Source organism: Lepidochelys olivacea (genome assembly GCF_965140295.1).
Source record: "Lepidochelys olivacea isolate rLepOli2 genome assembly, chromosome: 9".
Taxonomy (NCBI): Eukaryota; Metazoa; Chordata; order Testudines; family Cheloniidae; genus Lepidochelys; species Lepidochelys olivacea.
In genome coordinates, this window is record NC_140419.1 from 65,357,379 (window position 1) to 65,381,144 (window position 23,766).

General features: G+C 48.5%; 2 protein-coding genes and 1 long non-coding RNA gene across 14 annotated transcripts in view; 1 reads left to right on the forward strand and 2 right to left on the reverse strand.

Moving 5' to 3' along the window:
- Positions 1–4,858, reverse strand: part of ARL13A (ARF like GTPase 13A) — a 39,170-nt gene extending 34,312 nt beyond the window's left edge. For 2 of the 11 annotated variants that reach the window (XM_084640097.1, XM_084640096.1), the window contains exons 1-2: positions 4,736–4,858; positions 4,325–4,395 (exon numbers count right to left, since the gene is read on the reverse strand). In XM_084640097.1, the coding sequence (XP_084496223.1) occupies positions 4,325–4,395; positions 4,736–4,761 (97 nt within the window). In that variant the 5' untranslated portion in view covers positions 4,762–4,858. Of the gene's footprint in view, positions 1–817; positions 890–4,324; positions 4,398–4,691 lie in introns of those variants that run through there. The other 9 variants (XM_084640094.1, XM_084640105.1, XM_084640104.1 and 6 more) reach the window with 8 other exon arrangements.
- On the forward strand, positions 439–20,574 carry XKRX (XK related X-linked). 2 transcript variants are annotated; one of them, XM_084640092.1, is made up of 4 exons: positions 439–457; positions 9,657–10,355; positions 13,595–13,854; positions 18,955–20,574. In XM_084640092.1, exons 2-4 carry the CDS (start codon positions 10,021–10,023, stop codon positions 19,698–19,700), a joined length of 1,341 nt encoding a protein of 446 aa, XP_084496218.1. In that variant the 5' UTR covers positions 439–457; positions 9,657–10,020; the 3' UTR covers positions 19,701–20,574. The 2 variants fall into 2 exon arrangements, with proteins under 2 accessions (XP_084496218.1, XP_084496217.1); XM_084640091.1 differs by lacking the exon at positions 439–457 and adding an exon at positions 8,897–9,293.
- LOC311526748 lies at positions 7,213–8,791 on the reverse strand. The gene is made up of 2 exons (XR_014713118.1): positions 7,767–8,791; positions 7,213–7,539 (listed from the first exon to the last, which is right to left on the reverse strand). It is a non-coding gene; the product is annotated as an uncharacterized lncRNA (long non-coding RNA).
- Positions 20,575–23,766: the final 3,192 nt, after the last annotated feature.

Here is a 23,766-nt window from a genome sequence, read left to right on the forward strand (position 1 = left end):
GCCTCCAGAGAGAGGCCTCTGGGCTTCAACTCTCTTCTATTGTAGGAGCACTTCCAGGTTTCCCTGGTTACCGTTGCCAGGTGAGACTGGGAGGTAGAATTTAGTCCCCAGGTTGATAACAGAAGACATTCTCCATTAGGGCTGCTAATAAGCTACACAATGACCAAGAATCTAGTGTGGCTGCCCGTGGGCATCTCCCCCTTGTCATCACCAACCGTGTGATAGATTCAGAGGCAGGCGAAGGAGCATGCTGGCATCGGAAACTTCAGGAGCTGTTTAAACTCCCAGCCCACAAGTCCCTTAAGACTCAGCACATATTTTAAAAATCTTGGTGTACATCGCTGCATTCCCTGAGGTTCTATGAACAAGGACGGCTGTGACATCCTTAGAACTGAAAAGGAGCCGTGAGGATTGGGAGGCACTGGCAATTCACTCTTACAGAGATTGCCTAAGAACTGTGAGTATGAGCGAGGATGGGCTAGATTTGCTGTTATCTGGGATCCATGAAAACTGGCTAGGACTAGCCCAACTTGGTGGGAATTTGCTAGAACAAGATGGGATTGACTAGAGTTGGGAAGGAGGGTTAATGAGGATTAGCAGTTAAAATCAGTGAGGCTTGGGATTACTTGGCACCAATTTGTGATTATTACAGTCAGCACTGCTTAAGGATTTCTTAAGATTCAGGTAGGTCAGTGAAGACAACATAAAGGAAAGGATGACTGTGTCCCAATTTGCTTAGTGGAAAATGGAGATCTGTTCTCAAGGGATCCATCTGATGCTTTCATAGGCTCTGTAGAGAGTAGTGGGATCTACTCACTATGAGCTCTGCTTGCTGTGCGGTGGGCATCATTGCCTCCTATGGTTCCAATACTGGCAAGGTAGATGGTAGCTGTAACATTCAGAGGGAGAGTGTGTTATTTTCTTGAAGTACCTCTTGTAATAAATGCCAACAAATCAAAGAAAAATTGTGTGGCAAACATGTGTGGTTAAATACCACACTGTCCCTTTAAATTCCAGCACAGCTCTGGCTGCTAATGATAAGTCGGATAATGGGGGCTTTAGACTCTGAGAACTAATTACACACAAACACCACATGGTCTGACTGGAATCACAAGATAACTGCTGCCTTTTCTGAGGAAAATTAGATGCTGATGAATCAAGGGCCTTCAACAGCCTGATGCTCGTTGACATGGAAAAGCCTGATTGAGGGCTGCTGTAATAGGAATCATGTAATAGGAATGTTGTCACTAACCCCCGTTAGCTAGCAGTACATGTACTTTGTGCGTGGCACTAACTAAAGTTCAGCTTGCTGCTGGATATCAGCACCCTGTCCTGGTGTGTTCCCCAGCTTGGCACTAGTACGCTGTCAAACAGGGCTAACAGCGCTCTCTTTTCCAGTCAATAGCTTTTTTGAGACATTTTGGGAGGACAGAGTTAAATTTTCCTTTTGAGCTCACACACTACAGTTCTCTTAACCCCATGGAATGAAGGAAACCAGGGACCTGAAATCAAGTGTAGAGAGATAAGCAGCTTCCCAGAGTATATTCATATTCAGCATCTGAAAAACACTGCACAAACACCTGTTCATTCCTTATGAAACAAAGACATTTAAGCACACAATGATGAGCTGGGTAAGAAAACAGACAGGCCTGAAAGAGGAAAGGCAAACAGTCCCCAGAATGGGGAAACAGAGAACAGGAAGAGCCTGATTGTTTCTATTTTATTCCATTGGGATTTCCTGGGGGGCAGGTTAGGGTGATGCACCCATCTGGACTAGGGCTTCACACCCTGAGGATACAGGAATGATTGTTATGTGATTGACATACATAGATACTTGTTTGGGCTAGTTTCAGTTGCAATAGGAGAATTAATTCCAACCTTTGCTCCAGGGAGAGGAGAGAATGTCCATAAAGAGCAGCATTCTGTAAAGCTTGCAATCCCTCCCATTGCGTAACTGGACTAGTTTGCATAGCAGTTTGCTGCTAGGGGACAGGGGCTTTCAGTTTTCCCATGCCATTCCCATTCCAGGAGTTTTGTAGTGTATTTCACAAGAAAGCTGACCTTGGATGCAGCACTTGCTTTTCTGGGAGACCTTTGCTTTTTACCCAGTTTTTGTGCTGGGTTTCACTGGGGCACTTGGCCTCAATTAAGACAGTAAGCCCATGACAGAGACAGGCCTAGATACTTTCCTCTAGCTTGTCTGTTACCCTTTCTTTCCCATTTCCCACACAGGGAGAAGTTAACATGCAATTTCTCTACACTAGACACCATTCCACAGTGCCTCTCCATTTGGGCATGGGGCATATCCCTCCCTTAACCTTTGATCACAGAGATTCTGAACAGCAGTGCTGGACCTGAAGGGTTCCTGGGCACGAGAGGGTTAACTTCCACTCTGACCTGGGCTCCATTCGTAGAGGCCTCCTCATGCTGCTTGCAGCAGTAACAGGGGTAAGCATGATGATGTGGCCCTGCCCCTGCCTGGTTCAGCCAGGTCACTTACAGACACGCTCTGGCTGGCTCAGTGTATTAACAGGGCCACATAAGGTTAAACCTCCAGGGACCAGGTGAATCTCTTAATTAAAGAGACAAACTCTTACTACCTGATTTATTGTTACAGGGTCACCTGCTGTGTGTACGGGAATTGCCACAACTCAGACAGAATTTGAAAGAATTACACTAAATAAATCCACCAAAATAATAGACATTTCTTGATTTCTTTTAAAAGGCAATTCAGCAAACAAGCAGCAGTAACATTTCTAATGCTTGGGATTTACCACCACAGAAGCAAGGAAATCCCCATCAACACTACCAACTCTCAGATGACCACATACTATCACCTAAGTGTGTACCAAGTTATCTGCTCAGTATCTAATATTTTTTGCCACACTCGGCACAAAAGGCTGCTTTTTATAAGTCCAGGACCAAGGCTGCTGCAGTTAGATTCATCAAATCTCCAATCCCAGGACTCCATGCAGGTGCAGGGTTCTGCCCAACACAGATCCAATGACAGGATTGAGGCCTAATGTTGTACAAGACAAAAAAGAGCAATACAAAAGTCTCCAGGAAGTCAGAGAGAAAAATCATATCAAAACATTTTTCTAAAGCCAACCCCCTGAAGTGTTTGCACTGCAAATATTACAGCATTATTTAGCACAGGGAAACCTTACGCTGAAAACAAATGGAAGCAAAAGTAAAACTGACACATCTATGCTGAAATGCAAAAGCAACAAAAATCCAGTCTGGGTTTTAAAAAATAATTGTTCAGTTTTAGTTATCTACACTATGTTGCTTTGCAAAACGGGTAAGGAGTTTCTGACTTGCAAATGATTTTGAACCTACATTATCCCTTTAGCCACCAGTTTAGCTGGTCTATTCTCTATAATTGTTCTGAACCCAGAGTTTAAATGTTGGTTTCCTTTGTTTGTTGAATGTTTAATTTGTTAATATTTGGTGATTCCCATTTAATCCAGCTCCCTTCTTCTGAGCTGCATTTTGCTTCTTTTAAGGGAGTAGAAAGAGGGTTTTAAAACATCCCTCCATCAGGCCACAGCTACATATTTAGTCATTCCCCAGTGCAAATTCTGTTTGCAGAGAGATTCCTGATCCAAAACGGGGGAGGGGGAAACATAACTGCCTGTCTCTCCACTGAGACCCAGCTGCTTCTACCCCCATTCATGACTATATTTGGGAAGCAATTTGTTTCTTGGCATGACCCAGTGATTTCCTCCAGTAGTAATGCCTTCTTCAGGGTCCTAATGCAACAGTGTTTCCAGGCAGACACCAAAGAAAAGGAGAGAGGCTTGTTTTCAAGCAGCATGTGCTCAGCTCTCTGGTCTTTTAGCTCTTTAAGAGCAGTTTCTGTTCTCCATTTACAGAAGCTAAACTGCTAGGCATGGAATATTTTGAACAGGAGAAGCCCATGAAGCATGGAGCTTCTTCTTCCTCCCCACCCCCATAAAATCATTTCACCAAACTTTATACAGAGAGAAAGTAAAGTTTATACAGTGAATTCTGTATTTGGATTTTATATTTAGGATGAGCAGTATTGCCATCCCAAAATGTTCTGAGATCATGAGTCAGGGCCCAAAGAGCATGAGGAAAAAGCAGAACACATATATGTTGGGTAACCACAAGGGCTAGAAACTCCCCCCCTCTCCCTCCCAAAAAATAAAAGCCAAGATTCTCCCATGATCACAGGACTCAGAGAGCTGGGGCTTTAAGAAAAGTGCCAAATATTGTGAGATTTGTGAAAATCAAAAAGAGTTGGCAACACTGGTTGAGAAGAAGAATGGCCTTGTAGTTCAGGCCCAAAACTGGGACTCACCAGGTTTAGGATCAGTTTCCTGCTCTGCAGCAGACTCCAGTGTTTGATCTTGGACAAGCCACTTCATCTGTCTGTAAAATAGAATTAATGCTGTCTGTCTTGTCTATTGAGACGGTAACCTCTTCAAGGCAAGGCCTGTCTTTCACTATGGGCCCATAGTGCCTAGCATAATAGGGCTCTAAGTGCTACTGTGATACAAACAAGTTATAATTAGTGTCTTTGGAAAAGACTATAGGAAGCTTTCCTAGAGACCATCCACAAATAATTCTCTGCTAGCTGCTTTAGAGCAATTCTAAGTTATTCTTGGTTTTTAGTCCTAACTTTCTTTATCATCATTTTGTAATTTCTATTAGGAAACTTTGGTCACCTCTTCTCCAGGGAAATAAGAGACTCCCGCATCTGTTCCATTACCTCAGGCCATCTGGCACTAAGCTCATCTTCTTAGAGGCAGCAACTGCTTTTGAGGCATGGCAACTAACATGGCACACAGCTTTCCAGATGGGAACTAACTCTTGCTTCACACAGAATGATTTATTTCTGTTCCCTCCCTCTACTTGCACAGTCACTCCTTGCTTACCTCTGTCCTATTTTGTACTGCTGCTCTGCAATAAACTGAGAGTTCAAGGCCTTCTCCATAGTAACCTCAGGCCTAGTTCAGCAGATACATGCATGCCCATCCCATTGATTTTAATGGGAGTGCTAAGTGGATTTGAGAGCAGAATTCATCTCGAGATTTTATCCTGGGTTACAATGCTGTTTTATGATCCGTCTGTTAAAGCACAAGATAGAGTCAGATGCAGATTCTGATCCTGGCTCTGCCAGTGACTTGCTGTGTGAACTAGGGCAATTCCCTTAATCGCTCTCTGTGCCTCACCTATAAAATGGGGATGATAATACCAACCTCACATTGGGAGTTATGCAGCTTAACTGGTTAATTCCTGTGAAATACTTTGAGATCCTTGTACAGAAGGCAGCATTAGAGTGCTTATGTGCTTAAGTAATTATATTTAATTCATTTATCAGTAAATATGGAAAGATACAATTAAGAATCTATGACTATGTTGAATTAGGAGAGCTCAAACATTGCTCAGTTGAAGGCAGGCTGCACTGGCAGCTTGCCAGAATCCAGAGGGTTGCATTTAATTTACATAAATAGAACAGACTACAAGTTGCTTTTATGTTTAATGAAAAGGTGTGGTCATGATTAGCCCCAGCATGCAATATTTCTTTAGTGCTCAGATGAAGGTGGTGCATTGCATGCTGGGACCAGTCATGTCCACAGACTGCACCTGTGTGTTGAAGAGGACGCCAGCTGTGTTTTGCACATTTACTGCTTTGTGCTGGGGGATGAATGAGTTATGTCACAATGTGGCATGAATGCTATTGTACTGTGATGCTGCACCAGCCCCTGAAAATATTTCAGCTCTGTTTGGAGAATAGATCTATCACTACTAACTGTCCCACAAAAATGAAGGCAGGTGGTAGCTATCCTTTTTCCTACAGAGGCCTGTGAAAAGCAGAGTCACCCAGTAAGGTCTAGAGGCAGATAGGCAGATGCTACAGCAGTTTCCCATACTATTACTCTTATAGACCATTGCAGCTGCAAGCTAGGACACTAATGGTCCCATCCAGCCTTCCCTTTCCTCTTCTCTCAGATAGAACATAGTTCCTTCTGGGGCTTCTGACATCCTCATGCTTATAGCACCTCATATTAGCAGCCTGGTACAGTACTGTCTAGGGGCAGAGGAGAAAACATTGACCACTTTCTGAAAGCATAATTACTTAGAATCATAGACTTTAAAGTCAGAGGGGACCATTACGATCGTCTAGTCTGGTCAGAAATGCAGGCCACAGAATCTCACCCACCCACTCCTGTAACAAACTCCTAACCTATGTCTGAGCTACTGAAGTCTTCAAATCATGGTTTAAAGACTTCAAGGTGCAGAAAATTCTCCAGCAAGTAACCTGTGCCCCACATTGCAGAGGAAGGCGAAAAAACCCCAGGGCCTCTGCCAATCTGCCCTGGAGGAAAATTCCTTCCCGACCCCAGATATGGTGATCAGCTAAACCCTGAGCATGTGGGCAAGACTCACCAGCCAGACACCCAGGAAAGAATTCTCTGTAGTAACTCAGATCCCACCTCATCTAACATCCCATCACAGGCCATTGGGCATATTTACCACTAATAGTCAATATTTACTGCTAATTGTTTACTACACAGCCCTACTGAACACCAATTGAGAAAGGAGCACAATAATGAAGTATTCTGGTTTCTGTGTGTTTCAGAGGGAAAGCCTCTGATGGGAGAGAAAGGCCCCAAACATCTAACCAAATTCTATTCCCAGCTCTGCTACTGATATGCTAAGTGACTCTTGGCAGCCTTCCTATGTCTCAGTTTCCCTTCTGTAGACCAGAGATAAGACCCACACCTCACAAGGGTTGCAAGCGTTCATGTTTGCAAAGCACAGGGAGGCTGTTGGATGAAGGCTGCTACAGAGGAGGTGAGGTAGTATTAGCAGTGGACACAGCACAGTTTGGATCACTGCCTTTCAAGCCAGCCTAGTTGCAAAGGGACTGTCTAGCAAGCAGCTTTTAAAGCTATCTATAACTTCTGGGTCTCCCTAAAATAGGAAAAATTGGCCAATCACAACCATTCCATGGCTGCGTCACATCTAATAGGCGCTGTCAGTATATGATCATAGACAGCTATTGAATTCTGGCAATGAGAGTCCATACAGGTTCTGAGGACCTGTTGAGAGTTATTGACTAGCCCATGGCAGTATCAGTGCTCACGCATTCAGAAAGAGGTTAGATATTTGGGAACGTAAGGAATAATCCCTGTCTGAGGTCAGGGACAGGGTTGCTGGTAGAAATGAGGAGTCCGGTGGCACCTTAAAGACTAACATATTTATTTGGGCATAAGCTTTCATGGGTAAAAACCCACTTCTTCAGATGCTTCAGGAGTGCTGGTTATTGATGTTATTGGGGAATTGTTCAGGGATGCCGACTGGGGTATGGTGCTGGTCGCCAAGTCCTTCTCACATCCACAGTTGTGAAGTGTCCATAGCTCCAAGCCCTGACTGCAAGAATATGCGGCCTGTGACCTGCAGGATGGACGGAAAGGTCTATTCTGTTTCCTTGGTTCAAATCTTCATCCCCCTACGTTAGACAAGGAGTCATCCCACTTGTCTCCAGCTCACAGGCATATGAAGACCCTGGAGATACAAGGGAAAATACCCTGATCAATAGGCTAGGGGAGGGGGTTCAGGTAGGGCTCATGGGAATAGCTAGGAAAGGGTGCACGACAAAAGAGTTTTAAAATCTCATCAATTTCCCATGTTTCCCCTTTAGATTATAGAATAAAAGAAAATACCTGCTTTGTTTACTACAGGAATTCACATGCCATTGCAGAGGTCAGGTGCTCCAGCCCACCTCAACTTACCCAAATGCTGGCTGCAGCCATGACTTCTCAGTAACATCTGTTCCCACACAGCCTTCCCTTACACAGAGAAAAGCTGTGCCCAGACACACTTAATACTTAACCCTTCCCCTCACCAAGAATCTAACTCTGGAAATAGGTCTGATCTCATTGTGCATTGGAAGGATCCCCATTTTTCTGCCTCACAATTTATGCTTCTTAGGCAGCAAGCAACCTCCCCACCCCCAGGCTGGTCCTAGGTGGGTGGGAACAAAGATCTGAGATCTCCCCTAACGTGTTAGCTTCTGTGGGCAGATCACTGTTATCTTCCTTCCTCCTTTGCAAAGCAAAGGAAGGGGTGCAGAGAATGGCAGAGAGTAGGAGGAATCTAACTTCAAGGGCCTAGATAGGGTCTTCCGGGGAGCATTGGGGCAGTTAGCTAAGGAAAGCAGCATGCACTTGGAGAGAGTCACTCAGTCAGCAGCGATAATCAGCCAGATTTTGAAAGGAGCTTTTTGCACCCAACATGCTAAACTTTATTGAAAATCGAGTCCATAATGTCTAGGACAATAGTGCCAAACATCTGGCCCAGGGACCATATCCAGGCTACTTGATGCATTTATATGGCCTGCACAGTTTATGGTGGTTCTGCAGAATCTCAGTTTTCATTTTAAAAAGTTCCGAGCCCTCACAATTGCAAAGAAAACCTTCCAAACACAAAGGGAAGGTAACCAATGCAGTGTGACCTTCCTGGGTCTGCAGACAGCCTGACACAATGACCGAGAGGTGGGAACTCCCCCATCCTTCAGCCATTTCACTAGGGGTTGACACTAAAGCCTTCAGAGGCTTACACTTTACAGATCGGCATTAACTATTTCATTGCTGATCATTTTAGTAGGGGGATTTGAAGCCCATGGAGGTGGAATGCGGAGCTGGTGCAGCAAAGCGAATGCAGAGGGGAGAAAGCAGAGGGAAAAGGCAGGAGGGAGGGAGAGAAACAGAAAAGGGGGAGGAAGGAAGAGCAGGACGAGCACTGGTCCCCGGGCGAGTGTAGGTCCTCTCTGCCTGGTGGGGGAGGGGGACATGCAACAAGGCACTGAAAGAATAGCGCTGAGGCTGATGATGGGGGATACTTTGTGCCTCTGCCCCCCCCCCCCCGTTAACGCCACTGGGAGACCCTCTGGGGAGGGGACTCGTTGCGGGGCTCCACAGCCCGAACGGCAGCCGGCTCCAGGAGCTGAGCCACGCGCCGCACCGGGACGGGCGCTAGGACCCGGGGGGCCGGCGCCCGGAAGCGCTCACACCTGCTCGGCCACATCAGCTGGGGCGAGCCCCGCGGGGGCGGGGACCTGGCCCGGCGGACGCTGCCCTGGCCGTGGAGCGCGCCCAGCCGGCGAGGGGGGCAGGGCGGGCAGCCTCGGCCGAGGTGTCCGCGTGCGCCTGGTCCCCGCCCCGTGCCCACGCGGAGCCCTCGGCGGGCGGCTCCTGCCGTGCGCGCCCGCGCTCAGCCCGTCTCTCCCGCTCCGCAGAGCCCCGCGCAGCCCGTCTCCGGTGAGGACGCCGCCGCCCGCCGGGGCGCCCGGAGCCCCTGACTGCGGGCAGGTCGGGCGGCGCGCCATGGACCCGGAGGGCCCGCCCGGCGCTGCTGCGAGCGGGGCGCAGCCTGCCAGCCGGGCCCGCTGTGTGCCGAGCCCCCCAGCGCCGGGTCAGGGGCACCTGCACGGCGCCCTCTAGCACGGGCCCTGGATCCGCAACTTCCCCACATGGACCGGCCTTCCCCAACTTCTCGGCGCCGGCGGGAGCCCGTGTGCCGGTCCCTGCGCCGCAGCTCCCCTCCTCGGGCTGCGGCTCCTGCGCGCGTTCGGAAGAGACACCAGTTCAGTTGCCTGAATTTGATATATTTTTTTTTAACAGACTCAAGACCGCTCTCTCCAGGCCATCCTCATTGGCCTCGGCTCACCACTCGCTCGGAGCCACCGTTGTCGTCCTTATCTAGGGCACAGTTGCCGTGTGACCGGTAGAAGCCGCCTAGCTCTGGGTTGAAAGGGAGGAAGTTGTACAGCCGATGCTCTTTTGCAGACTGATTCAACACACACCACACCTTGCCCCTCGTACCAGGCTGCACCCAGAGAGAGCGCGCGCCTACTGAGAAAGGATGGTTCTTAAAGGCTCCTGGGCTGAACAGGGTTAACTCGTCACTGCATTAAACACTTCTGGGGCTCGAGGAAGGGGAGAATAGCTCCGAGCTGATAAGACTGGAGGGGCTGGGGTTCCAAGGATGGACAGCATGTGCGAGGGTCCCATCGGGGAATGTTCAGACCAACCCCCACTTGAAGAAGAAACCGGGGAACCCCTTGTATCCCCCAAGACAAAGCCACCATTCAGTATCATCTTCTCCACACTTCTCTTCTGTGGCGAGTGCGTGGCTGCTGGATTCCTGTGTTCCTCCTACAGTCACTCTGATGATCACTTCTGGCTTGCGATGACCATTCTCTTCATGCTGTATCCATCCATCATGGTCCAGCTGACCCTCATTTTTGTCCACAGGGATTTGACCAGTGACAAGCCACTGGTGTTACTGATGCACATTCTACAGTTGGGGCCTGTCATCAGGTGAGCAGCATGAATACCTCCCCACCCCCAGTGTAATACATACCCCTCCCCCCAGCCCCAATGAACTAGGGATGAGATGATCTGTTCCCTGAGTCAGCCAGCTGCACACTGAGTCAGTCCCAGGGACACTGTGTTGACCAGGGAAGCTTCTTGTACAGAGTTCTTGTAGGGGATGATGCAGGAGCACTGGCTGTAGTAGAGCTCTCCACCATTACAGTTCAACCCTGCTAAGGGTGACTGTTTGGATAGTGCTTTGCCAGTGGAAAGCATTATGAGGGCTAATATTACTGTTACTAGAGAGGCTCTCTTGGGAGTGGTGTAGTAGCAGCTCTGGCTTTGGGTAAGTTCTTAGCTGTCCCAGTCCCTGTGGGGAGAGGTGTAGGAGCTGTTGGGTAGTTCCTAGGTATTTCCCTGTGGTACATGCTAGCTATAGGTGCTAGGAGCTCAGAGATACCGCATTTGGTTCTCTTTTGCATTATACAGGAGATTGCAACCTGTTTCCTCCTGCCTACAGCAAGGCAAGAGTAGTTATGAAAGATCAGATAAACCAGTTTTAGGCTTGGATTCAGCTGCCTTACAAAAAATAGATTCTGTAACTTAGCAAAACCTCATGAGGCTGAGACAGTTCATTATCTCAAAATAGTTCCTGTTTTCTCTCTCCCTTCTTTACCCAAGGACAGGCTCAGAAGAATAAAGCCCTGGAGATTTCCTCTTCTCCTCCTAACCCCAATGGAAATAAACCACAGGAGCTTCCTACCCAGCCATCTCCCCCAAAGACAGTGACCACTGGAACCTACCCAGGCAGCTTCCTGCCCCGCCCCATCCAGACTAAATGCTTACTGCCTCTCCGTAAGGGGAGGTCTGCAGTGAACTGTTCTCAGCACCCAGGCTGTCTAACAAAGGCTCCTTTTTCATGATTGCTTTTTGCACTTCTTGTCCCCTCTGAGTTAGTTGGCCAAGAGAGACAGGGAATTGGCTTATGAAGTCTGTGTAGTTGCAGCTGTAGGGTACGGAGGGGTGTGTGTGTGAATTCTCTTGCTGGGGCTGTTTCAGAGCTGAGATGTGAATAAGGTGTGGCTGGGAGTCCTGTGTCTGACTGAGGGAAGGCAGCTGTCACCTTGGGTTTGATGATGTGGGAAGGAAGAGATGGGGAGACATGGGACAAGTAATGGAAGAGCATTTGTGCAAATGGGTGAGTTTTGGAACAGAAAAATCCTAGGAGTGGGGAGACACCCAGGCTGCTGTAGCCACAGACCCAAGGGAGAGAGGAGGAGCTGGGTGCAGTAAACAGGAAGGGAAGAAGCCTAGGTCTCATTCCTAGAGAATGACAGTGATGCCTCCTTCCAGGCAGGAATGCACCCCTCCCCAAGTAAGCTCTGTCTGCTCCAGCAAGACAGCCTATTTTCACAAACCTAGGTTGTGGGAAAGCCACGCTAGCTGCATCAGAGCTCGCTAAAACAAATAATAAGGCTTTTAAAACCAGTTTCTGTTTTCAGCTGGGCTGAGGACCAGGCTAGGTGTGTCCCTTCCAGCCTGCCCCCCTGTGAGGGTGTCAGTGGCCCTGGGATGCAGGTGGTGTTCAGGTGTCTCCATGGAGAATTCTTGGGAAGGAGATGAGCAGGACAATATGGTGTATCTAGCTGACATCTAAACAACTAACTCTGAGCCCTCCACTTCATGTGGAAACCACAAACCCCCAGAGATTCAGAGCTGCTACATCCTCTGACAGGAAGCAAAGAATGAAGGAGTATCAGGGTGTCCATCAGCATGTGGTGCTTCAGCTCTAATGGGATAATGCTGTCCTTGACTGAATATCCAGGTTTTGGGGGACTTACATCAGGCCATTTGATCAGGATGAGAGAGTTATTTTAGGGCTAAATTTCCACTGCCAGTTCTAACAGTAGCATAAATTGTATCAGTGAGTAGAAGCCATCTGCAGGGCCTCTCTGATCCCACACCTTGCACCAAATGGCTAACTCATCTTGCTGTGCAGAGTCTTATTTGCGTGAAAGCACTCACCCAGATCTCTTTACAATGGGATGATGCTGCAAATGGCCCCCATCCATTTCAGCAGCAAGAGGCCAAATGTAGAGTGTCTGTAATGCCTTTTGTGATGATGTCTGCAGGCACGTGGCTGTACTGAGAGGAGCCTCGGAATGTTCTAGAGAGACTTGTCTGCAAACCCTTTCAGGTGCAGCCCCGGAGTCCAAACCACTGAATCTCACCTGGTTTCACTGAGTCATACACGGGCTCTGGGCTCACTGGAAACTGGTCCTTTAGGATGAATGTGGTTTCAGTTCAGAGTTTGCAACACAACATGTAACCAGGCGAGGCTCGGGTCCCATAAGAGAAGTGGTGCAGAGATTTAATTACAATTGGTCTGAAAAATGGTGACTTCTCTTGTACCATTGATTGTCCTAATAAAGTTTTCCACTATCGGTCCCAGAGCGCATTGGTTTCCAAGCTGAAGCTAAACACATTTAGGTGTTACCTCTCTTCAGCAAACCATTTCTTTTTCTCTCATACTTACCCTGCCCCCAATGATTTTGATGGATTTGGAGGGCTCAATGGACTTGGAGGGGCTGGAGTTCAAAATACTGAACTGACCCGTCCAACTGCTGAGAGTAACCTAATGAGGATTTCCAAAGAAAACCAAGTGCTGGAATATTTCAGAGATGGATGGCATAAGAAGGATCTCCAGTGTTGGTAAAACCAACCATAAACTACCACATACAGCATAAGTAGAAGGACTCCCCACTCCCCCAACCCTTCACTTACTCTAAGGGGGCCAGTGAGGACCTGGCTAAGGCAAAGACTTCAGGGTATCTGCTCTCTGGGCTGAAGTAAATCAAACAAAATGCATGGACAATGCTGCCCTTTGGGGAAAAGGCCATGCTGCCAGAGCTATCGTGCCAACTGGTTAGGAAGGGAATCTCTCTCTCTCACACACTCACACTCACTCTCCTGCTCTTTTCAAGCATTTCAGCGGAGCAAAGTGTGTTTTGGGGTGCATGTTTTCCACAATGCAAATATAGTGCCCTGCCCCTGGTTTGGGAACAGGGGAGCTGTTTGCCTTGTCAAGCTCTCCTTCACTAGTCGCCTCCTTGCTAAACTGCTTGAGTGGAATCAACAACCTCCTGCTGGGGAGGATGCCGACAAGGAGAGACTTGCAGAGGAACATGATGGGGTCCCTGGTGAGGGGGTTGGCTGAGCTGATGGGCTGCTTTGTCTGTGTGCAGGTGCGTGGAGGCCCTGGTGGTTTACTGTTGCTCGGGTCGGCAGGAGGAGCCATACGTTACCATCACACGCAAGAAGAAGCTCAGGAAGGGCTCTGAGGTGGAGCTGGAGCAGGAGGTCGGCCACTCGATCCGCAAGCTGGTCACACACCGCAATGCCTTCAAGCGCATAGCAGTGATCCAGGCCTTCCTAGGCTCCACCCCGCAGCTCACACTGCAGCTGTACATCAGCATCATTGAGATGTATGTCCCCACTGCCAGAGGTAAAGGAGGAATGGGGCAGCATGGATAGTGACCCATGAGGCTCAAGGTGCAGGCCCAGAAATTTGAGTGCTTATCCAAGTCTATCAGGTCTGCAAATGCACAGTTGAAGTCTCCTCAGAACAGGCTAGTCCTCTAGTTCAACCACCTCTGGAATGGAAGGTGACAGATGTTTAATAGCACATAGCAATGCTTCACCGTGCTTTGGGAGAGCAGGTGAAGAGCAATGCAGTAGCCAAATGACACTAGAGGGGAATGTTTAGGTAGCAAACTCAGACTTGTGGGTAAAATCTTTGTGGAGCCTGTTTCATACCAGAGAAAAGCTCCATGGCAAGTAGGTCAGCACACCACTGAATAGGATGCGTGAGGCACTGGCTCATACAGCTAAGATCTGAGTCTTCTAAACTTGACGTATCACCCAAAAAGGGTGGAAAAGAAATATCTCTAGTTCAGTCCCTGGCTTATTTTTCCATGCAGGACTCTCTCTCGTAGAGTAAACCCCTGTAGGTGGGGGAAGGATGGTCAGTGGATAAGGCACTGGAGTGAGGCTCAGGACACCTGGGTTCAATTCCTGTCTCAGCCACTGACTGCCTGTGTGACCTTACAGAGTCACAATCTACCCTGTGCCTCAGTTCCCCAACAGTCAATTGGGGATAATGCTTCTCTGCCCCATAGGGGTGTTGAGAGGCTAAAATCCATGAACCAGTGTGAGGTGCTCTGGTACCGTGGTGCTGAAGGCCATAAACGTAGATCCCCATCTCCACTAGGGGCATAGTGAGGTAGGGCTTTAACATTTCCCTTCATGTGATACTATTGCCTCTGTCTCCTTTGGAAGCTGCTTCCCTTCCAGAGCTCATCTTACTGTTACGTATATTTTAAAAGAATTTTTCGTAGTCACGTTTAAATCATCCCATATGGTCTGGTCTTGCTGGTGCAGCCACGTCTTAGATAAGTTCATATGACGTCCATGGAAAAAGTCACTAAAGCTCTTAGGATCCAGGCAAGGAAACAGACTCCAAACCAAAATAAACCTTAATTTAAGCTAATAGTATAAATGATAATGAGGAAATTGGGTTTTATCCAATCAGTTGCTATTCCTAATGTACAATGAGTGCTGTGTTTAGTGACTCTCTGCTTATAAAATCCTGAGAGCTACTGTCTCAGTCTCATTTAATAGAATTAGAGGGTGAGCGCCTCATTCGTGCTTTAAGCCATTCATGCTACATAAAAGGGCAGGAGCAGTGTAAAGAGGCCCTAAATGCCCTGCTTCCAGCATGGAAGGATTCCCCTGGAAGGGGCACTGTGGAAGATAAGGTTACCTCCTAGGACCCCCTTGCAAGTTGGGGTGTAGTGGTTGTGCTGGGGCACGAGGGGTGTGCCGAGGTGAGGCCACAGCTTGCATCACTGAGGAGATTTGGGGGAAGCTATGGTGACTAAGAGAGGCGGTCTACTTCAAGGACAGGGAGGGCACAAAAGTGGCTTAAAACCACCATAGTCCCCCTTCCCCTGGGCTGCAAGTTTGTGCTGCTCCTCTGAGAGGCACAGCACAGAATCTCGGGCAGAGTGAGTCCCACAGGTCCATATCCTTGGCTGGTGTAGCCCCATTGATTTAGCAGCGTTGTTGATTTCACTATCCAGGGATGGGGGCCATACATTTCAACTGGATTGCTCCCATGAATAAAGTTAAGCATGGACCTGGCCCAGGACTGGTAAAGTAAATGGGATTTGGGTAGGGAAGATGATCTCATGGGTAAGGTGCAGGCCAGGAAGGAAGGAGACTTAGGTCCTCATGTGGCTCTGACACACATTTTCCATGCGACCTTGAGTAAGCTCTAACCTGTGACTCAGTTTTCCCCATCTGTAAAATGAAGATAACAGCATGTATCCACCTCCTGCAGGTGTGGCGAGGCTAGATTAACTAATGTTTGTGAAGCGCTGTGAGATCTGCAGATAGAAGAAGCTCTAGAAGCACAAAGTAGTAATATTGTATCTAATTTAGTACAATTTAAGCCTACTATTGTTAAAATCAAAGGGAGGTTTTCCATTGACTGGGAGCAGGATTGGGCATATAATCAGTAAATGTGTAAACCAAGCTTTCCAATTCCTCATGTATGTAATGTAACCTCCTGATGCAGTGGCTCTCAACCTTTCCAGGCTACTGTACCCCTTTCAGGAATCTGATTTGTCTTGCATATCCCAAGTTTCACCTCACTTAAAAACTACTTGCTTACAAAATCAGACATACGAATACAAAAGTGTCACAGCACACTATTGCTGAAAAATTACTCACTTTCTCATTTTTACCATAGCATTATAAAACAAATAAATGGGAATATAAATATTGTACTTACATTTCAGTGTATATATATAGAGCAGTATAAACAAGTCATTGTCTGTATGAAATTTTAGTTTGTACTGAGTTTGCTAGTGCTTTTTATGTAGCCTATTATAAAACTAGGCAAATATCTAGATGAGTTGATGTACTCCCTGGAAGACCTTTGCATTACGCCCCAGGGGTACATATACCTCTGATTGAGAACCACTGTCCTAAAGTAACTAGGGTATAAAAACTGGTGTTTATCACTAGTTTACATAAAAGTTTACTAGTTCAGAAAGTGGAGATTTCCATTCCTATGTATGTCACATATGCCTTAAGCTGCTAAACACTTGGCCCTGGTCTACACTGGGGGGGGCGCGGTCGACCTAAAATACGCAACTTCAGCTACGCAAATAGCGTAGCTGAAGTTGGTGTATCTTAGGTCGACTTACCTGGCCGTGACTCCGCTTCCCCTCTTGTGAGCTAGAGTTCCAGAGTCAACAGGGAGCGCGTTTGGGGATCGATTTATTGCGTCTAGATGATAGATGGATCATTACCTGCCGATCTGGTGGGTAGTGAAGACCTACACACCCAAAGGGGTGTGAATTATTAGGAGAATGGCACATACCCAAAGGGGCGTGAATTAATAGGAGAATGACACCCAGTTTCCACTGACCTTCATGTTCACGTGCAATTTAAGGTTTCGTACAATGAGCAGTATTCCAGGTCACAAATAATGCACTAGTCTCTAGGAAAGAAGAGATTATTCACAAAGCACAGAAAGAAACTCTCCTTTTCATTCCGTGAGGCCCTTCCAGGGTCTACCTGCACACTCTGTAACTGTAAAACACTCTGGGTCCCACACTGTGGTCCATGCATTACTGGGGACTTGCTGGTGGTTCATGGAGAGTCGACTAGCCTGCCTTCCTTGCAGGACAGCTAAAAGCACCTTTTCCCCCTAGTATTACTTTTGTACATAAGCCAGTGCCATAGTTGCCCAGGGATGCTGTGTGATCATGAATGTGAGGGAAAGGGTCCCCTAGAAAGTCTCCATTAAGGTGTGATCCACACTACAAAAATGTTTGAGAATCATAGGGTTGGAAGGGACCTCAGGAGGTCATCTAGTCCAACCCCCTGCTCAAAGCAGGACCAATCCCCAATTTTTGCCCCAGATCCCAAATGGCCCCCTCAAGGATTGAACTCACAACCCTGGGTTTAGCAGGCCAGTGCTCAAACCACTGAGCTAACAAACCAGCTCTGGAATAAAACCTCTGGCCATTTCAGCAACAGATGCAGGAAAGTAACCCTAGCTCAGGGATTTGCATAGGGAGCTTGTCTGTACATCTTGAATCTACATGCCACAGTAGTAAATACATCATTTACTCACTACACGTGAGATCAGAAGCAATTTTCCTTTATGGCTGCAGCACAGTTTCCCCGTCCAGGCTGAACTAGAGTGACCAGCTACGTTTCCTGTATATAAAGGCTGACTTTGTAACACAGAGGACAAAAGCTCACTCCTCCCACATGTATTACAGTATACTGATATCATAGTATCTGATCCTTTGCCTGGCTACTGCTGAAACATGAGACAAAGTATGTCCTGCATTGACTTGCTATGGCCCATAGGACATTAGTCACTAAATACGGGTGGACAGAGACTTGCTTAAACATAACTCTCCTAGCAGAATCTGTGTCAGAGATTGCCCCGTGGCAAGTCTGCAGCCACTTTCTTGCCTAGTTTATAGCTGTGTTAGGTGCAGATGCAAACTATCACAGCCATAATTGTGTCTCATGACTGATTCCAATGCAGTTACAAGCCTCAGTTTCAATAGGGCCTGGGTGGGTTACAGTTGTAGAGACAGAAGCAGGGAATGGGGCCAAGCAGGATTCATGGCTGTCCTGCCTCCTGCCCTCGTTGCTACTGCACTAACTACCTAGGTGCTTATACCACACCAGTCCGCATTGTATTTGAGCACCTGGGCCACCAGATCTTTCCCAGTTACAGCTTCACAACCCCAGCCAAGAGCAGAATTTTGCCCTAACTCAGAGGTCTTAAGCCAAATTCAGGCCTAGCTGACACAGGGGCAGCCATGATTCTGGGCCTGCTGGCATCTGGGCTCAATTGAATCTCCTTTCTGGAGTGACATGGGGTTTGTTAGCTGTCTGAATTAGTGAGGTGGGGTGAGGGGTAGATGGTACATTAACCTATTGCTGAGCACCCACTCAGCCAGCAGGAAAGAAGGAATGCAAATGTTCCCACTTACTCTGGGCAGAAGAGGGTCCTGGGTGGCTACACTTATAGATACAGGAACAAGAAAGTGGCTTGCTGGGGTTGATTTAGGGCACGCAGGACATACTGTCTTCACCAGGCTGTTCTTGGCTGGGACAGTCCTTTCCCATTTGGGATCTAGCTAACCAGACTGTTTCTGTCCCTCACCTGCAGCTGCTGAAGGCTCCTGATGCCGCCTGCCACAAGCTATTCCTCCCCTGCCCCTTGCCCATTCCCAGCTCCTTTTCATACCACTGTGAGCCATTCTGCCCCAGAGCCAGTTCCAAACCCCTGCTCCCACCCTCCATGAGTCATCCCTCCCAAATGCCTGCTTGAATTGGGCATGAGTTGTCCCTTCACAGTACCCTGTCCACGCCGAGACCTTTGTGCCTGACCCAGAGTCTGCTTGGAGAGTGGGGCAGAGGGGAACACATGGACTAGAGCAGCATGTGTGCATTGCCCTGTGTAACCTCTAACCACCCATGGTCACCACCTTTCTTCCCTCCTGTGCAGCAGTCCTGATGGGCATCTGCCTGATATCAGTCACCTATGGGGCGCTGATCTGCAACATCCTGGCCATCCAGATAAAATACGATGACTACAAGGTCCAGCTGCGGCCGCTGGCATTTATCTGTATCGTCCTGTGGCGCAGCCTGGAGATCTCCACTCGTGTGGCCGTCTTGGTGCTCTTCTGCAGCGTCTTCAAGCACTGGATCATCCCCATTATTCTCGCCAACCTGCTGATCCTCTTCTTCTTGCCATGGGTGCAATTTTGGCGTAGCGGTGCCCAGCTGCCTGACAATGTTGAGAAGAACTTTAGCCGGGTGGGCACCGTGGCGGTGCTGTGCTCCTTCACCCTCCTGTACGCTGGCATCAACATATTCTGCTGGTCAGCCATGCAACTGAACCTGACTGACCGGGACCTGATAGACAAGGCACAGAATTGGGGCCGGTTGACCACATACTATGCTGTGCGACTGGCGGAGAATTCTGTCCTGCTTGTCCTCTGGTACCTCTTCAAGACAGATGTGTTTGACTACATCTGCGCCCCACTGCTGGTGCTGCAGCTGCTGGTGGGCTACTGCCTGGCGATCTTCTTCATGCTCCTCTTCTTCCAGTACCTGCACCCATGCCGCCAGCTCTTTCAGCACAATGTCTCTGACTTCCTGCAGTGCGTCTGCTGCCAGCGGTGTGCACCAGTCAGGCCCACACAACTTGATGCACCCTGCGAGTCTGGCGTGAGGCACAGTATCGTCTGACGCACCCAGCAGAGGGAGGGGGCAGGTCCAAAACATCCAAAACGACACAGTTGCCGGTGTCAATGACTGATCGAAAGCACTTGCCTGGCTCTTGCCAGGTGTCTAGCTGTGACACATGCCTGTTTACAGACTGAATTGGGGGGGCAGCCAGGCAGCAAAGCTGTGATTTATGAAGAGGAGAGCAGCCAGGCTGGGCCCAAGGGGCCTCATCACCAGTCACTAGCACAAAGCAGGTCTAAGCTGAATAGGTACCAAGACCAGAATTCTCCTGTGCTGCTCACACTGCAGATCTCCACAGGCACTCTAATGTCATGGGGGAGTCTGGTGCCTGTGGACCCACTGTAGGCTGTGGATGGGAGAGGAGAATCCCACCTCTCCATGCTCTGCTCCTGCTGAACATTGAAGTGTCCAGCAGGAGCGGCAAGTTCAGTCTTCATTATGACACCCACACTGCATGAGTAAAGTGTGCGCTCGTCCCCATCCCCACCTCCTACTTTGTCAGGAGAGCCCTTGTTTGGGGTTGGAGGGGAGTCCAGTCCCTGACTCTCTGCTCTTCCAGAGCTCCATTCCCCACCAATACACTGCATCAATTGCACACCACAACCTGGACCGCAGGGGCCACCCTTCTCTGCCATGAAAGGAGATTTCTGTCTCCAAGTAAGTCCAGGCATCCCTGCTACCCTGTGCCTTTGCTTGGCACTGCACTTCTCAGCTGTACCTCAGCAGAAGGGACATTGTTCATGATTGTGCCCTGTCTTCCCCATTCCCGGTGTTCTCTCTCTGGTTATTACTGTACATTTGCTGAACTCACAATGGATGAATCTTGAAGTTGACATGGTGGGAAATGTTCTGTGTTTTAAAGGAATTGATGCCATTTTGGGTCTGGCTTTTGTCTCTTCTGGTTTTTCATGGGCAGCATCATGCAGTTGGGTTTGAAGAGGCTGAGAGCTCCAGCAACTCATGCTCACTGGGTGGAGATCGGGGAATTTTCCTCCTTTCTGCTCTTGGGCCCTAACTGTTCAATACTGCGCCAGTTAGGTGTGCGTTTATTCTTTTCTCTGTGGTTTGTGGTAGTGTATGCTAGTTGAGTCCAAACTGAACACTGGATCCTGCCCCTTCATCCTCTGGGAAAGCCTGGATCCAGATCTGAACAGCTTGGCTCATCTCCAAGATGTCAGCCTGAAAGGCCCTTGAATTCTGGGGAACTCTAGTCTGGCTTCAAACTTCCCTCAGTCTCACCCACATCCAGTTGCAACACCAGTTTCCCTCCTCTCGCTGTTTGTGAAACAAATCTCTGGAGGGAAGAGCTCCCTCTCCAGGGAGATGTGGGGAATGCAGTCTTATGTTTGCCGTGGAGATAACTGCAAATGCTATCATTACTGTCCCTGGCCCAGCAGAGGAGTCTAGATGAAGTACCACATCTCATACCTCAGAGCACAGCATCCAGTATCTGGGTGCATGGAGGGTCTTGTCTAAATATACATGGCAGTATAGCCCTGAGCCTAGACAGCAGCTGTCCTGGAGGCCAGAGCAAGCCTGAGAGAACACCTCTATGTCACTAGAGCAGCAGTTCCCAAACTTCATTGCACTGTGACCCCCTTCTGACAACAAAAATTACTATATGACCCCAGGAGGGGGGACCAAAGGCTGAGCATCCCCGAGCCCCACTCCCCCAGGCGGAGACAAAGCCTAAGCCCCACTGTCCTAGGTTGGGGGATCAAAGCTGAAACCAAGGTCTTCAGCCCTGGATGGGGGATGAGGGGGGGCCTGTAATTAAAGCCCCACCACCCAAGGCTGAAGCCCTCAGGCTTCAGCTTCTGCACCTGGACAGTAGGGCTCAGACTTCGGCTTTGGCCCTGGGTGGTGAGGCTTGGGCTTCAGCCCCGGGTCCCAGCAGGTCTAACACCAGCCCTAGCAGCCCCATTAAAATGGGGTTGTGATCCACTTTGGGGTCCTGACCCAGTTTGAAAAGCACTGCACTAGAGCTCTGAAAAGGAAGGATAGGAGTACACCCCACTCCTGCCTAGTCTCGATGCTCTCACCTAGCATTATGAATATCGGCCCTCAAGTTGGCCCTCACAGCTGGTGGGCAGGAAATGTCGAAAGCAGGGCTAGACAAACAAAACCAGCCTTGCAACCCAAACCTGCTTAGCCTCTCCACAGAGGCACAGCCAGGAGAGAACAAGGGATAGCAGGCTCCAGCTCTTATCTGTGAACATTTTCTGCACCAGCTGTGGTAGGGGTAGAAGCTTTCCTGATGGGGCTCATGTGCAGGCAGGACATTACTCCCAACAGATGGAAATACAGGTAGTACCTGGAGATCTAAGCCAGAGAAGGAGGTTTCTCCCTAAAAGTGCCCTAACTCAGGGAACCCTGAAGGGAAGTGTTGCTACAGAAGCGGGTGGAGGAATTGCTAACCTGCATAACCAGTTTTTGAGCATGGGGAGACCAAACAAACAAAGGCTGGCAGCCTATACAGGCAGCCAAGTGCTGCACAGATTATCTGCCTTAGTCATTTGTATTTCACAGAAGTTGAGTCTCAGCTTTGGGGGCAACATAGTTTGGTCCAGCAAAATCAGTTGAGCATGGAGAAGACTGATTAGCAAGCATGGTGGGAGTTCTCCCAGAGGCTAGAGCAGTTAATTAAATACAGGGGATTTTCCACAGCCAACCCTGAGCTGCTGTGCTTGGAACATCAGACCCGGGAAATGCAGATGGGTGTGCCAGTGGGGAAGGAAGGCCCTTGGGGAAACAGAACCCTGCAGGCTAGTCCCTTCCCTGCTGAATCAGTCCTCATGGCATCACAAACATTCACCAAGCACAGATCTTAGGCCACCCTTTCATTCCCAGATGACAGCAGGTGGGTTGGAGAGTTTGGGTTCTTGTAGAAGGCAGGTTATTCATCCATCCGTTTCTGATACACCCATCACCATGGTCCCTACCTACCCTAAGGTGCGGTATAAATCCTAAACATCTGGGCACCAAATACAAAATGACAAGTTTGTCCCCAGAGACAGAGGGCAGCGCATGTACATAAGCCTCCTGCGCTGCAGCATCCTAAGGGTTAACTTCCACTACTCAGGTGCATTCTAAGGTCCTCTCCCACATGGGAGGTGCATGCTACCCCACTTACTGCCGAAGGCCCAGTCCACAGTGGAGATTTGCCCCACGTATTGGTGTCTAGCCACTAGCATGGCTGAACTAGTGAATAGCCCTAGTGCTGACTGGCTATGAAAATGCATCAGTGCAGCCTTCCCTGTGCTTACAGGGGTGCTGCCTGTCTACACTGGGGGGGGGTGTTAGTGCAGCTATATCATCAGGTAGTCCCTGATGGTTTAATCCCCAGTGTAGAGGAGACCTGTGCTTCCTAGAGCCACTAAACACAAGTGTGGGGATCAGATTTCAGAGTAGCAGCCGTGTTAGTCTGTATTCACAAAAAGAACAGGAGTACTTGTGGCATCTTAGAGACTAACAAATTTATCTGAGCATAAGCTTTCGTGAGCTACAGCTCACTTCATTGGATGCATTCAGTGGAAAATACAGTGTGGAGATTTATATACATAGAGAACATGAAACAATGGGTGTTACCATACACACTGTAACCAGAGTGATCACTTCAGGTGAGCTATTACGAGCGGGCGGGGGTGGGGGGTGGGGTTTGTAGTGATAATCAAGGTGGGCCATTTCCAGCAGTTGACAAGAACGTCTGAGGAACAGTGGAGGGGGGGAATAAACATGGGGAAATAGAAAAGGAGTACTTGTGGCACCTTAGAGACTAACAAATTTATTTGAGCATAAGCTTTCGTGAGCTATAGCTCACTTCATTGGATGCATTTAGTGGAAAATAAGAGAAATAGTTTACTTTGTGTAATGACCCATCCACTCCCAGTCTCTATTCAAGCCTAAATTAATTGTATCCAGTTTGCAAATTAATTCCAATTCAGCAGTCTCTCGCTGGAGTCTGTTTTTGAAGTTTTTTTCTTGAAGAATTGCAACTTTTAGGTCTGTAATCGAGTGACCAAAGAGATTGAAGTGTTCTCCGACTGGTTTTTGAATGTTATAATTC

Excerpts from the sequence above, each read along its gene's own strand:
- XKRX (XM_084640092.1), top strand. The coding sequence starts at position 10,021 with ATGGACAGCATGTGCGAGGGTCCCATCGGGGAATGTTCAGACCAACCC. Across the intron at positions 10,356-13,594 it reads CAGTTGGGGCCTGTCATCAG|GTGCGTGGAGGCCCTGGTGG; the intron begins GTGAGCAGCATG and ends GTCTGTGTGCAG. Across the intron at positions 13,855-18,954 it reads GTATGTCCCCACTGCCAGAG|CAGTCCTGATGGGCATCTGC; the intron begins GTAAAGGAGGAA and ends CCTCCTGTGCAG.